At 47.4% G+C, this 15,201-nt stretch overlaps 1 protein-coding gene across 4 annotated transcripts in view; it reads left to right on the forward strand.

The window, feature by feature from the left end:
• Positions 1–15,201, forward strand: part of FGFRL1 (fibroblast growth factor receptor like 1) — a 250,755-nt gene that overhangs the window by 109,768 nt on the left and 125,786 nt on the right. For all 4 annotated transcript variants that reach the window (XM_090035357.1, XM_090035356.1, XM_090035359.1 and 1 more), the window contains one exon: positions 4,504–4,776. In XM_090035357.1, the coding sequence (XP_089891483.1) occupies positions 4,504–4,776 (273 nt within the window). The remainder of the gene's footprint in view (positions 1–4,503; positions 4,777–15,201) is intronic.

The following is a 15,201-nucleotide window of genomic DNA, read 5'->3' on the forward strand; positions in this document are numbered from 1 at the left end:
AGCAGAGCAGAAGATTGGCTGGGGAACACAGGGCCTGGAGCAGAAAGCAGAGCAGCAGATTGGCCGGGGAACTCGGGGCTGGGAGCAGAAAGCAGAGCAGCAGATTGGCTGGGGAACACAGGGCCTAGAGCAGAAAGCAGAGCAGCAGATTGCACAGGGAAAGGGGATCAGAGTGGCACTCCTCAGGGAGGGTACAGAGCTAATGTGTGGCACGCCTGCCAAAAAGGCATGCTGAGCTAAGGCTAGAGGACTCTCCCTGCAGTTGTTAAGGCACAGGTCATGTTTACAGGGGTGTAGGCTCAATTTCTCTGCTCTGCTTCTCTGCTACGTGCAGCCCAGCTGCTCACGCACAGTCCCGTCCCTTGGGAAACACCGAGCCTTCCAGTGAGATGGAGAAAGGAAAGAGAGTGGGAACAGAGAGTGAAGAGGGAACAAAAGAGGAGAGAACCGGCGTGATGTGCCCTCGGGCACCCATCACCCTTACCCAGGTGTGGGGCCCTTTACACAGCACGGCGTGGACTTGGAGAATCAGAGAGACGCAGCGATTCCTGACGGTTGTCCCAGCCATGCGGGATCTGCAGAGGGCAGCACTCACGTCAGCAAGGTGCTTGTAGGGGCCAGTTCTGTAGGCGCTGAACTCCCTTGACTTCAAGGTGACCGGCACTTTTCAAAAGCACTCAGTGCCTTGCTGGATTGGACTCCCAGTATGTAGCTCTTGAGGATGACAAAATAATTATCTGTATCACTGTGCCTGTCTGTCTCTGGCTGATAATCCTCTCAAATACCTGACGAGGTCAAGTGCTGAAGCATTGGAGGAGTGGAGGGTTAAAGCAGCCATTGCAGCATCTGGTCGTGTCAATGGTACAAGCCTTTCAGAAGGGTTTTGCTGATGGCTTATATAATAGAAGATGGGGCTACATTTGCACTGGAGCTGTCAGAGAGAAGTGGGACTTGGCTAAACTCAAGCCACACATGAAGCGCTATGGGCTTTTTAAATATCCAGGGGTTTCAAGTCTAGCTGGGTGATGTTAGATCCCAACAGTAGCATGATATGAGCTGCCCAGCTCAACAGGGTCTGTGTCGCTGGCACTCAGGGCACGTGGGAGGTTCTGGGTGGTCTCTCTGCAAAATATGTTTGCCCCTCCCGGTTGCCTCCCCCAAAATGCCAAAGGACAAACAGAGCTGCGAGGTGTGCCAAAGCCTATCTTAACTTGAAAAGCATTCATCCGTCACCATTGCAGTCCCAAAGCAGGGCTTTGGCAAATATGTAGTGAAATAAGACCCAGGAGATTCCTGCACATTAAAAAGAGATGCAGAGGCCCATGACAGGACGCCAACATGTGACTCTGCCGTAACCATCTATAGGAGGAGGTCCAGCTCTCTGTAGCACGATGACAGCCATGGGCTTGCCAGGGCCTCTGAAGCTTCTGGCGTATGCGGAGGGATTGATTCCAGAGGGAGAGTGCTGCTTACGTAGGGAGTTATTAATAATAATGATGATAGGTAATAAAATGGGGGTATTTATCACGCCCAGCGATCGGGGACATGGTTTTAGCTTGCGGTGCCTACATCCGTCCCCCGGAATTGCTTCCCACTGAGAAGTACGTGCGGCTGCCCCCAGGGAAACGCGTGGCAGCAGAGGGACCGGGGATTTTTTAAATTTCTCATCCTAGCATGGAGGATGTAGGGGCGGAGGCTCTTGAAGGGCAAATGAGAACGTGGGGGTAAGATAAAAGGGCGATGCGGCCATTTTCTTTTCTAAGCAGGCTCTCCGAAACGCTCCCTTTTTTTTTTTTTTTTTTTCAGACCATGCAAAGTCTGCATGGGGATCTTGTGACAGGGGAGCGATCCAAGAATTCCTCAGGACGAAAGGTCAATTGAAGGAAAATGGCAGTCAAGTCGCTACCCTACCCACGTGCTGAGGCCAGGGGCGGCCCGCTGCCAGCAGGAGAACAGCTCAGGCAATCTGCCGGCAGCGACCCGCATGACGCCATGGGGAAACTATCTGATTGCTAGTCTAAAAAGTTGTCAGGAGTCGCCTTGAATGTCGGAAGGAAAAGGTTTTTGAAGACAACACAACAGGGTTTCCAAATTGGGAGGAGGGCAGTCCTCTGCCAGTGTCCCCGATTGCCCCACAACATACACTCCTCCTAATTATAAGCCTGTTTTTCCCGTCCCTCCACGGTCTCTGCCGCACCACGCTATGCAATGGATTGTGCCGGACGGCCATTCTTCAATGTTCAACTCGGTTGGAATAAGCCTGGCAGAATCTGACTGCAGATTAGAGGTGGTTGATAAAAGGTTTCTGCTAGCGTGCAAATCTCTCTGGATTTTGCTTCCTCTGCTTATGGAATAGGTGCTGCTCTGCAACCATAAGCTTAGCTGAATTTGTGGGGGAGGTCTTTGTCCTCTGCCCATAATTTCCTGGTGATGGATGAATCCCCCAAAGGCACAAAGTTCTGATAAATCCTTGATACTTCCACAAACCATCCAAATCCTTTTGACTCTGCAAATCTGACCAAAGAGCTCCTGAGAAGAGCTTCATTGTAAAGCTTACGGTCCTAGCTTGGCAGCCCCTCTCATGATACCGTGATATTTCTCCTGGAGTCTGGAATAGCAGTGTTGTGGAAGAGACCGCTTCTGTCCCATGTGTGCCTGCAGCAGATGCTATCTATGGCGTGCTGTGACTCATTGCCCGGACTGGCTCCAGGATAGCTGTACCTAGGGGACTTGCACACTCTTCACCGTTCAGTAGAGCTCATATCTGTCAAGCTCCAGAGGCTGATATGGGACTGTTGGCTTAATTGGGCATTTGATTAAATTAATTATTTAAGGGCCAGCTTCTGGCAGTGTTACTCACTCTGAACAACACCTTCACCCACCCACAATCCTGGTGAAGTCATTGGGATTACCCAGGTGCAGTTCAGCATGAGTAAGGGAGAGAGAATCTGGCCCTTAGCCATCGATGAGCTGATTGCATGAACTCCCGTAGTCATGGTGGTGTTCATTCATGCTAACAGCCTTGCTGAAGTGACAGGGATGGCTCATAAGGAAGTTCTTACTAGCCAACAAGTTCTCACAGTGCAAGAACTAGGGGTCACAAACCGAAACTGGTAGCTCGTAAGTTTAAAACTAACAAAAGGAAGGTATTTTTCACACAGTGTATAATTAAAATGTGGAACTCATTGCTTCAAGGTGTTGTGGAAGCTGACAGTTTAGCCAGATTTAAAATGGCTTTGAACACCGTTCTGGAGGAATGGTGCATCAGTAGCGATTGAGCAGGAGAGGTAGGGGCGCAGCCTCTAGATCAGCACTCCTAGACCTTAAATGCTAGAGGCTGCAAGTGAGAGAGGCACAGTGGAAAAACTCCTGGTCATACCCAGTTCACTCTTCCTTTCAGCATGCGTGTGTGACACAGGATACTGGGCAAGGTGGACCTATGGTCTGACCAAGTGAATGGCAGGTTTTACGTTGTAACAACCTACTCCAGAACAGGTCTGCCCTGAGGATGCTGGGCACTGGTTTTGAGCTGCATGAAAGCCCACTGGCTTAGAAGGACTGCAGTACCAGCTGACCTAATTAAAGCAGATTTGGCATTATTCAAGGGCAGGATACTAATGATCTTGCTTGTTTTTGAAGTATTCTGGGAAGAGCCTTGCTTTTTACCATGATAAGGGATACCCTAACTTCATCAATCAATGTATTACATAAATGTCACGCTCATTCAATGAGTGGAAACAGAAAAGGGACCCGAACATAACAGAATCCTAGAGGAAGTCCTGGTTTGATTTCAGTTCTGTATTTGGGGGAAGGTTCGCAGTGTGGGAGTCCTTATCATTTTTTTTCCAACTGGTTATCCTGTCCTAGCATTTATCATTATCACACAGCACAGTATGCTCATTTTCCGGTATTCCAGGACACCTTGTTTTGCGGGAAATTATCACCTTGTACAAGCAGCTCACAATTCGGCAGTCAGGTCAGAACAGCAACTTGTCAGGGGAAGGTCGAGGCGATTTAGAAAAATATCGTGCAAATTCCTCTGTTTGGTTGTGTGCAGTGCTAATGTGTCAGGCTATCCTGTGCCTTTTGGCTATGTAAATGCTTCCCAGCAAATTCTGTGTGTCCAAGAAGCATTTTGCTCTACTCTTACGATTCCTTGTCCTGATAAAGCCCATCTGGTGACTATTAAAGAGAATTGCTTATACATATAAACATGAAAGGATTATAACGCCCTGTTTTAAGTACCAATGCTGTAACTAATTTTGGCTTCAGGATTTGTTAGGTTTAAAACAACCAGAAGTCTGGGTATCTGGGAGCTGATTCACTGTGACACAAGGGGAGGTGTGGAAGAAGGAAGAGAGCACTAGAGCAAATTTCCCTCAGCTGGTTAGCACAGTTGGGTGGAGTCGAGCAGTAATCGTATCAAGGTTGTGGAGTCTGCAGATGCTGCTATAATGCAAATAAAAGCCATAATAAATATTTTTTTTCACTGTCTTCCTGCAGGTCCCCCCAGAATTGCTGATAAGGTGATCCATCGGCAATCAGTACGATTAGGCAGAACCATCAAGCTCCTGTGCCCGGTAGAAGGTGACCCACCCCCTCTCACCATGTGGATGAAGGATGGGCGGACGATCCACAGTGGCTGGACGCGGTTCCGAGTCCTGCAACAAGGGCTGAAGATCAAGGAGGTGGAAAGTGATGATGCGGGGACATACATCTGCAAGGCCACCAACGGCTTCGGCAGCATGAATGTGAACTACACACTCATTGTGATTGGTGAGTGCAGCAGGAGGAAACACAGGCCTCCTATTCTTCCAGGGGAGCGAAGAAGTGTGATTTCTTCGTACCTGTCAGTGATTGCAGAGCCTCTTTGCTATTCATTTGCTGACCTCCTCCTTTGCTCGGCTTATTCCAGCATTTGAGGATGGCCTGGGCTAGCAACATTGCTGCACATCTTTTGCAGTGCAGTCCGTGGCAGCGAGATAAGATTGCCGTGTGCCAAAGGTTACACATAAAGAGAAGTCATGCAATAATCGCTGGGGCACAGACCACCGCGAATTCCACACAGGAAAGGCTGAGTGATAAGGAGAGGTCACGCTGATCTTTGTTTGCTATTGGAACAGGACTGTTCTCAAAACACATTTTAACAAGCCCCTGTAAAGAGTCACAGCAAAGGGATTCCTTGTACTGAGTAGTTGCAGTCTGTGGTGTCTCCGAGACAAAAAGGAGCTATGTCAGACTGTGGCCCAGGCCTGGCACGGGTCCAGGAGCCCGGTGCTTTGGAGGCAGGACTTGGAAGGTGTGCGCGGCGTATGGCTGGCTTTATACTTTGATGCTGCCTCTGTATGTCCCCATGGGACAATAGCCCTGCTTTGCCTGCTGAGGGGGATCCCAGCATACCTGTTGCGTTCGTGTTGATGCTCTTGAACCCAGGAGGTCTGGACTACTTTTCCTTCATTCTCAGTGATCCAAGCAGTCCCATAAATCGCTATGGGAAACGTATCCAGGCCTCCTTAGCTGGCTGGATGACTGAAATCTGGGGTGCTGGATGGTGCTGAGGGAGACGATGACAGACTAGCAAGAAAGATGTAAAAGACTGTTCTTTCCCCCCCCACCTCCTGCCCACCCTCCCTCAAAAAAAACCTGCAGTCTGGCAGGGATACAAAGTCCTACTGCTTTCTCTGCTCATGAAAACCCACAGCAGACTTGCCTGTGGAGGCAGGAAAGTCGTATTTGAGCACTAACCTTCTCCCGCCTCAGCCTCCCCAAATAACTTGACACTTCCTTTGGCCAGAAACCAGATTCATGGCCCTTTGCCCCCAAAAAACCAAAACCGCAGGGAGAGGAAAAGGGTTGATTGTGCAGCCCTGCAGAGTGCTGCGAGGGGGTGAACACAAAAGACCACTCTTTTTGCCCAAAGAAAGGGGCTGCTGGTCTGTCTCAGACCAAGCAGCATATCTGACTTTCTCCAAGAGCCCCTGTAGACACATAGAAAAAGAGAGACCATTTCTGGCCTCCCTTCTCAGAGAGGGTATTTCTAAACCATCTCTTGCAGAGTTGTTTGCAGGGATACAGGGGATCAGTATCCCTGCTAGCTATGGGCTGTAAGCAGGAAAGATAACTGGTGCACAGAGGTGGAGGGCAGACTTTTTAGTATGTTTGGAGCAGATTTTCAATAAGCTCTTCTGAAACCAGCCTCTTCTGGTTGTGGGTGTGAAAATGGGAGTTTCTGGGTGTTGAACACTTCTGAAAAGAGTTATGTGACCAAGCAGAGAATTGAGCTCTGAAAAATCTGCCCCGACTTCTTTTGAAAACGTGGTCTAAGTGATTTACCTAACGTCACCCAGGAAGGCTCTGGGAGGGCTGGGAGATGCACTACCTCTTCCTCCCTGTGCTTAAATCCAGGGCCATCCTTTCCTTATAATATAGAGCCTTAGCTTTAAGAAGATGCACCTCTTAAGGGAAGTTAATTCTCTTCATTCACACAGACCATCAGCTCCTGGGACCAGGTCTTGCCTCTTCCTTAATGTCCAACCGGTAGTGTGATCAGACCAGTCATAGCTTTATGTCTGCTTTGGGAAGACAAGCTGATGTGTGCGTGATGTGTGGTCAGCGTGAGATGCCTGTGCCTTGTAAGTGCCAAATGAAAGAGAGCGTGCTTTTGGGAATGCTGTCATGGTGCTGGCCGTTCTGACAGCAGCTTCGGAGACGGGACGATCAGTGATTGTGGCAAGGTCAGCAGTGACACTGGAACGACAACAGAGGGGAGCGGGGAGACAGGATTTCTCACTCTGGGTACTGTAGGATAAGTCGCAGGCAGTACGAGCGAGTGGGAGCAGGGTGCCATGAGAAATGTAAATGGCTAATTGCAAAGGGTGCTTTGCCTCATTTTGTGCGCGTGTACAGAGGGAGAGGAAGGCACCCTAACCATGTCCTAGACACCTGCCAGGCAGAATGAGCATCCCTGGGTGCTAGCGATGTACCTGACCCTAGCTATTAGCACCAAGCGTGCATGTCTGGGTACCTTCTGCAAACTGGTCCCTGCAGGGAGCATCACTGACCCTATTGCCCCCTGGGATCTCTGAGTGTTTTTTCTGCCTCATAGCGGGTTGGGGCAAGTTCAAATGAAGGGAGAATCTGGCCTTGTCTTTATGTGCGTGTCACTTTTTTTCTGCACCTGACTGCATCAGCACCAGGCCTGTTGCATGACAATTGTCTGATTTTTCTTCCACGATAAGAGAAGTACTGCTACAATATTTCTCTGGATTTTGAGTAATGCAGCAGGCCAAGGGACAGCTTGGTGGAAGATTATTGAACAATGGGGTCACTCTTGGAAGCTGCACTGAGTGCAGGAGCTTCGGGACCCTTAGAGAAGATAAACCAGAAAGCACGTTAACAGGGGAGAGGGGCCGGTGAGGAGGGAGACCTGTCAGTGCTAGGATTTCAATATCATCAGCTGCTGCCTGGGATGAAGCTGTTCATATACTAGGTCCCAGTTCCCCTTGACTCCATTCTTTGCTTCTTGGAGCTCTTCATCATACATCCCTCATCAAACTTTATGTCATGTCCTTTTCCATAATAACAACCAAGGAGTCTCCACCTTTTCTCTCTGATCCAGTCCAGCTTCACTACTCTGTTTTACTCTCTTCCTCTGAAATCTCATTTGCTGACTTCCCACTCAATCTGTTTGGGGTGACAACTGTCCATCATGCCCCTATTGCCCCAGTACTGTGCACCTTCACCTTTTCCAGCTTTTCTCCATGATCATGAGGACTGAACACACTTCTTTGTGAGGATCTTCTTTCATTTAGTGATCACATGAATCCAGGAGCTGGGGCTTTCAGCAAAACACCCTATAGCACAAAAGTCACGAGAGCTGGCAACACTGCCCTAGAAATGGTCCCGGGCAGGTTGATGAGGGAGTGGTAGGGAAGTCTGTACTGGCATTGTGCAGGTCCAGTTTTGTGGAGCTCATGGATGTCTTCCAGAATTTTTCATAAGAACCGAAGCCCAAACCCAAACTTTTAAATTAGGGGTGGGCAACCTATAACATGTGCCACAAATGGCACAGGCAGACTTTTTGTGTGGTGAGTGGCAGGTCAGGGGACAGGCAACACAGTGGCAGATAGGGTGGGAAGCAGTGCAGTAAATCAGGGAACACTGGGAGGGGAGCAGTAGATCAGACAGGAGAAGGGGATTGGAGTGGTACTTGGAGTAAGTTTGGGGCTAATTTGTTGCATACCTGCCAAAAAGGTTGGCCCCACTGTTTTAATTCATTGGAAGAACTCTCCTTGACTTTAATGCAAGGTGAATGAACTCCTGGTTGCATGTTAGAGGAAAAAGAGGGGATAGGAGGAAGAATCAGGGGTCATGAGATGAAACAGGGGACACTGAGTTTCAGAGGACTGAGACAGAATCTCAAAAGATAATAGGCTGCTATAGTACCTTGGATCATCCAAATAAACTGCATTAATAACAGTGGTTTAAAGTGCTGGACAAACCCTAGCTAATGCGGCTTAAATCTTGCAGCCTTAATGCAAATAGCAAAACTCCCATTGACCTCAATGGGTGCAAGATTCTTGAATCTGCAAACTTAGGAGACCTGCACATTATTATTTAATAAAAATAAGTATATATATAATGTGTTATCAATATATATTACATTATATATAAATTATAATCAATAAAAGTAATAAATAACCGGAATCATGTGGTGCCTGATTGAGCAGGGAGGGGATATTTTAAGTTAAATGTAAGACAGACATATTGGCCTAGTGATTATTCCTTATTTCTTTATACTAATACTGCCTAAGATTAGCACCTCTTAACTTCTTAAGGCTTTAATTTCTTACTGTGCCATGTGCCCAAGTAGATTGCATTTGCTTTTACTATTCTTGACTGCTTATTACGTGGCACTTGTGTCAAATAGCTAGTCGTCTTACATTTGCTCTGCTATTGGTGATACGTCCTTTGAAATTACATGTCACCCAAATACCTCTATTGCCAATCTCTGAAAGTCCACACAAGGTCTTTCTAAGGGCTATGTTGCACCTTGTGCTTAGCATATGTTAAATGCACTTAACATGCCAGCAACTGCAGTAAAGCACATGCTAAGTGTGCTTGTACCATAGCAAAGTTATGACCTTTTGCACAAAGAATATCTCCAGATCTTATTAAGTAACATGTGTTCAGCTATTGTCGGACTGCTTCATGGAGACAATGTGAGCAATTTGCAGTTCTCACTGAGCTGTGACATCAGGCTCTGCTGTAGCAAGCTTCCACGTGGGACGAGGAAAGCCACACGCAGTAGGAGGCAGGATCCTGGATCTTTCACTTGTTGGTTTCTTCTAGACTAGGATCATGTTGAAAACCAGGTACCCATAGCCCTGGAGGGTCCCGGGGCAGGAACTAACAGGTCGCAGCCCTTGCACCGTGTTGGACCCAGTTCAAGGCTCTGGTGCAGTGCCAGGGCTGGGAGGACAGTCAGTGAGCTGTGCATGTTCGAGATCGTGGTAAACATTACCATACAACTGCTCAGAACGTGGTCTAACTTTCATCCCACACAGATCGAATATGTACTAAGTGTCTTGTGTGACAAGGCCCCTCATTTTTGAGGTAGGGTCACAGCAGTGTCATATCTGTACATGGTCATGACATTTGTGCGGCAATATCTTTCATGGGGCTGACTATATAGGTGGGCACAACATTCCCTTTGGGTCTAAAAAATAAGTAGGTAGCAGCCAAGCTTCTTTCCTGGACCGGAGGAAGGACCTTTTGTGCCCCAAAGCTCATCTCTCCGAACTATAGCACGGGTCCAATAAAACATGCCACCACACAAGCCATGCTTCCCTGTTCTTTTAAAGAATTTAAGTTGGCTCTACATGTTAATGGATTTAGCTGATGCTGGGATTTCTCCTTGTGAAAATGCTGTCTGGATACCGAGGATCCTTTGCTTATTTTAGAGAACATGGCAGTGTTTTAAAACCAGCAGCTTGTCAGCCTGCAGGATAGGAAACAAATTGATGCAGCAATGATGTTTGTGCTCCGGGAGGTGCAAACATCATTAGGCCGAGTGGCCTTTTGAACCATTTGGTCTCTAATTTGCCCCCATTCTTTCCATTGCGCGGTAGGACCCTCAGCTCAGCATTGTTCACCATGTCACATACTTAGAAAGGGTGGCAGGGGCTTGGGCACCACCATGACCAGTTGGGTCGAGATCCCAAGGGGAATTGAAAGCTAGAATTGGAAAGGGTTTTGTCACATGATCGATGGACGTCAGGGCTTGAAAAATAAAAATCCATATTGTGCATGGAAACCTACGCGGGTTTTACGTAATAATATTTGGAACCTACACTGAAGTGTTTACCTAAAGATTTCAAAGCACTGCAACGAACTTTTAATTAAGCCTCCCCGCGCCTCCGTGAAGTAGGTAAATATCAGCTCAGCGTTACAAGTAAGCAAAGGGCCCGCGAAAGGTTAAGGTTAGCTCAGCATCCTACACAGCTGGGAATAAAATCCGGCTGAACTGAATCCCACATCCTGCCCTGAGCAGTACTGATCGTTCCCTCCCTGCCTTACAAAGAATGATGGGGGCCGGGATCTGGTCAGAGACATCTTCTGTCAAGGTGGCTGGAGAGAGGAACTTTTTGAAGCACATAAGCTCCATTATTTCGTGAAGTGTGTGTGCAAGAGAGAGAGAGACATGGTTGGCTTAAAACCTCTGCTTGGAGGAGCTGATTCAGCGACTCACAAGCTGTTCCCAGCAGAAGATACAACTGAAGTTCATGGTGAAACAATAACTTCCAGCAGACATGGAGAGAGCAGATAACATTTTACGATCGCTATTTTTTATTTGCTTGTTATAGCTTCAAGCAGACTGAAAAAATATTGATGAAAGAGAACAGGAAGCAGAGGGTAGGATGGCCAGAAATAAGGGTTCTTCAGTGCTTGGAGCCTTTCTCTTCCTCTTAAATCCTTCAGAAGATTATTTCCTTTCCTCTCTACTATTAATTAGTATTTATTTTCCAGTTGAGTCTAGAGTCCCCAGTCAAAACAGCAGTCTCTTGCTATCAACCAATGTAGAAACGCATCAAATGGAGGCAGACTCTGCCTAGCAGAGCTTACCATCTTAAATGTGGAGGTGAGACAGACCAAGAGAGGCTTGTTGCCATTTTACAGATAAGTAACTGAAATGCAGAGTAATTAAGGGCCAGTCCTATTCCACCAATTAGTCTCTTGAGTGTGATTCTGTTCCCCTCTTCTCAAGTTTCTGTTAAATGAAAAAGGTCCCCCCTTTTACTGCATTTTGTGACTTAGATGAAGAGGGAGATGTATTACCAAACAGATTTGTTAATGGTTTTTAAGGGATGGGAGCAGAGTAGAAGAGGATCACATGTAGGTGCATAATAGGTGGAATAGGATCTGGTTGTTGGCTGTAGCCGTGTTGGTCTAAGGACATTGGCAGGCAAGGTTCTTTGGGTAGACACAATATCTTTTATTAAACTAACTAAACAGTGGGAAAAAATTGTTTTTTACAAGCTTTCGGGCACAAACACCCTTCTTCAGGCATGGAGAGTCTGCTGGTGAATTGTGTGCTCGCCTGGGTAGAGTAGAAGCCAACATGCAAAATGCAGGTCTGAAAACGAAGTCTAAAAAATCATGGACTAAATATAGACATCGGATGCATGGCACATTATAACCTGCCTGCCATCTGATAACCCTTGGTAACCTGTTTGCATTTTCCAGCTACATTTTTCTGTCCAAAATTTCCCCTGCCCCCTCCCACCTGTCTCACACCTATTGTCTCCTATCCCTCTGATCCTGACTGCCATGCATTTGCATTTTTACAGACCTGCATTTTGCATATTGGCTTCTGTTCTACCCAGGAGAGTATGCAATTCACTGGCAGACTTTCTATGCCTAAAGAAGGGTGTTTGTGCCCGAAAGCTGGGAAAGAACAATATTTCCTATTTAGTTGGTCTAATAAAAGCTATGACCTCTCCCCAAAGAGCCTTGTCTGCCTATGATCTCTTCAAAGGTCATACAGAAAGCCTGTGTTAGAGCTGAGAATTGAGCCCATACCTGTTGACTCTCAGGCCAGGACATGAACCAAAAAAACATCCTTCCTCAGCCACTGGCTCTAAAACCTCTTCCTCCCACTGTAGCATCTTCCTCTCTTTAAACAGGTTGTGTCTCCAGGCTCCCCTAAAAGGGAATCTTGTCCTTCTTCTGTTCCTAGGATTTTGATCTTCTTTCTCAGTGAAAGGCCTTGTTCAGTTCCACCGCTTATTCCTTAGTCCCCTCTGACTGCAGGCTCCAGGTCCCAAACCTTCAAAAAAAATCCTACTCTAATATACCCCTGCAAGAAAGAAATGCAAGTTGATAAAAGCAGATAACCAATATAAGTCGAAGCTACAATTTCCTCTCATAGCCAGGCTTAATAGGTTTTGTGGCTTACCACAGGATTTGGGATGCCAATTACAGCGCAGACAGATTTACAAATGTTGGAAGAAGAACTTCTCTTTAATCAGCATTAGCGTTCCAGGGATTAAGTACAATAGTCCCTTATCCTAGAGAGTTATCCATAGACCATCAAAAACAAGTGTGCGGTACATCCCATAAAGGTTATGTGTATAAACAATCCCATGAGATTTTTATCTCTCACTGGCCATGCAAAGCCTTTCCTCACTGAATCGATTCAGAGACCTTATGCCCTATATGATGCCTTGTGGTGTGGGGTATCAGAAATGACTGTGCTTCGTTTGAAAACCAAGCTGTTGTACACCAGTCTAGTTGTGAGTGCTGTGTATTTGCTGCCATAAGGAAAGCTTCCTCACCCTCAAGGCCAAATGCAGACATTGCTCTTTTTCCAGCTAAGGTGGTCAGAAACCAGTCTATACCCACAGCAGAAGAGACGTTCTGAGCACATAGACTGGTTTAGAAATGGCAGATCCTGGTCTAAGGTAGACCTGGATTGATGTAGTTTCAGACTGAACTGATTTAGGCTGAGCCAGTCTATTGAACTTCAGTACTAGATCCCCTCCCAACTCAAGTTGGGTCCATTGACATCCCAGGACCCTTTGGGGCTGCCCTGCTAGACTCCCCATTGCAGGGGGACAAGCGAGCACTTGCCAGATGCTTGGCTTTTCTGGGCTGTCACAGACCCACGCTGGCACAGATGCAGGCAGGCGGGTGAGGATGGGGGGACTTGTACTGCACAGTGGGTACACGAATGCTCCATACAAGCAAAGATTGGGCTTCTCAGCCTGACACCAGCGGTAGCCAGCAAGACGTGCTGGGCAGCCTGGGGGGCTTGTGGTGAGCAGCAGGACCCGATTCATCCATTGGTGGAGTGGTTGTGTCCCTGCTGCCCCGTGTAAGCCTCCCAGGCTGCCTGGTGCATCTTACCAGCGTGTTGCTGGTACTGAGCTCTGGCAAGATGCTCCAGGCAGCCTGGGAGGCTCGTGCCAGACAGCGGGGACATGAGTGCTTCATGGAAGGAAGGATCGGGCTCCGCTGCCCGGCACGTGCATCCTGGGCTGCCTGGCACATCTTGCTGGAGCTTGGCATCAGCAGCAGCTGGTAATATGAACTGAGCAGCCTGGGAGGCTTGTGGCAGGCAGTAGGCAAGTGAGCACTCCATAAAAGGAAGGATCAGGCCCCCAGGACCTGATCCTTCCTTCTTCAGAGATGGGCCATCGCTGATCTGCTTCCAGTCGTATGTTGTCCGCCCCCTGCTGTCACTGCAGATCATTCCCTGCACCTAGCCATGGACTTCCAGGAGAGCCCCAGGGGGGATCACCAGGCATGCCTGGCAGCCCGGCTGGCAGAGGTGTTGGGGGTGTGTGCCGTGGTGTCTCTCGGGCTTTCCTGGAAGGTTAGGGCAATAACCCAAGTTTCCTTTGTATAAGGTGGTGGAGCTGGGGAAGGTAAGGAAATGGCACGTGGGAGGGGAAGAGCAAGAACTGTTGGCCCAGTACGCCCTGTTATAAGGAGAAGCAGAGAAAAGGGGGTGCTGGGGGAGCACCTTGCTTGAGAAACAAGATTTGCCTTGTGCTGGAAACTGACACTTTCTCTTCTGAATTCACATAAGCTGAAAAATGAAAATGAAAGATTTCAGATCAGAAACATTGCAATGGACAACGAGGATGTTATCAATGGAAATAGTGATTCAGGATTTTATTTTTTCATTGAAAATGGTATTTTGAAATAATTCTCTTTTCCCTGTTGAAATGTCAGCTCAGAAGACAGTGTGCTCAGTGCAGATGGCATCTTCAGGGCATCTAGCTGCCATGTCCCCAGCCTGGAAAACCTCAGTCCAAGCGGGTATAGTTTGGCTAAATTACAAGCAACTAAAAATAGGCTTTTACAGGACGCACTGGGCACTCTTCACTACCATCTCTGCTGGTAATAATGAATTATGTCATTTCCTCCTCAAATCTGGTCATTCTTTGAAGGGAAGATCATCAGCAAGCAGTTGTAAGAAGTGATATTATTTATGTGGTGGCCCAACTACCTCTTGCACTAAAGTTAAACACAGGGAGTTTGAAAATCTTACTGGCATATTTTATGAGATGTGCCAATATTGCACCCCCCCCCATGCTACTGCTACAAGCACTAGCCCAGCAAACATGTTAGTAGTTTTGAGTTATTTACCCAAGTGCTTGAAGCTTACTACAGCCCCTTGGCTTATATTTTACTGCGTATGTATAGGTTTTAATTTCCTAATTTAGAAAAGAAAAAGGATCTGCTGAGCAGCAATGGTAGAGCTGGTTGGTCCTTGCCATTCTCAGCATGCGCTGAATCGTAGAGGTTGCCAGCTTTCCTTAGATATCATAACATGTGAAGGATGTGAAAGAGCCTTGCTAGGATGCTTCCACATTAGAAAAAAAAAATCAACATTTAACTCCAGGATGCAGCAGCTCTTGTGTTTTTTCTTTTCTGTATTGCATCTCAGCCTGTTACATTTGTAGTCTCGGTTCTTTGGGTTTATGTGGAGGAAGGTTTCCGTGAGGAATCCATCACCTTTCAGTTCACATCATCCTCCTCCTCTTAGCAGCTCGACTCCCTGGATAGTGTTTCCCAAACCACTCATTCGCTGTCAGTCTAATGCCCTGTAAAAGCCTTGCGTTGAAGGCAGGAGGGGAAAAATAGCCAGTTGTCACAGACTCTGATGAGCACTTGAAAATGGAGCCTTGGAAA

This window comes from Crocodylus siamensis, chromosome 2 (assembly GCF_052110815.1).
Source record: "Crocodylus siamensis isolate JL-2025a chromosome 2, ASM5211081v1, whole genome shotgun sequence".
Lineage (NCBI taxonomy): Eukaryota > Metazoa > Chordata > Crocodylia > Crocodylidae > Crocodylus > Crocodylus siamensis.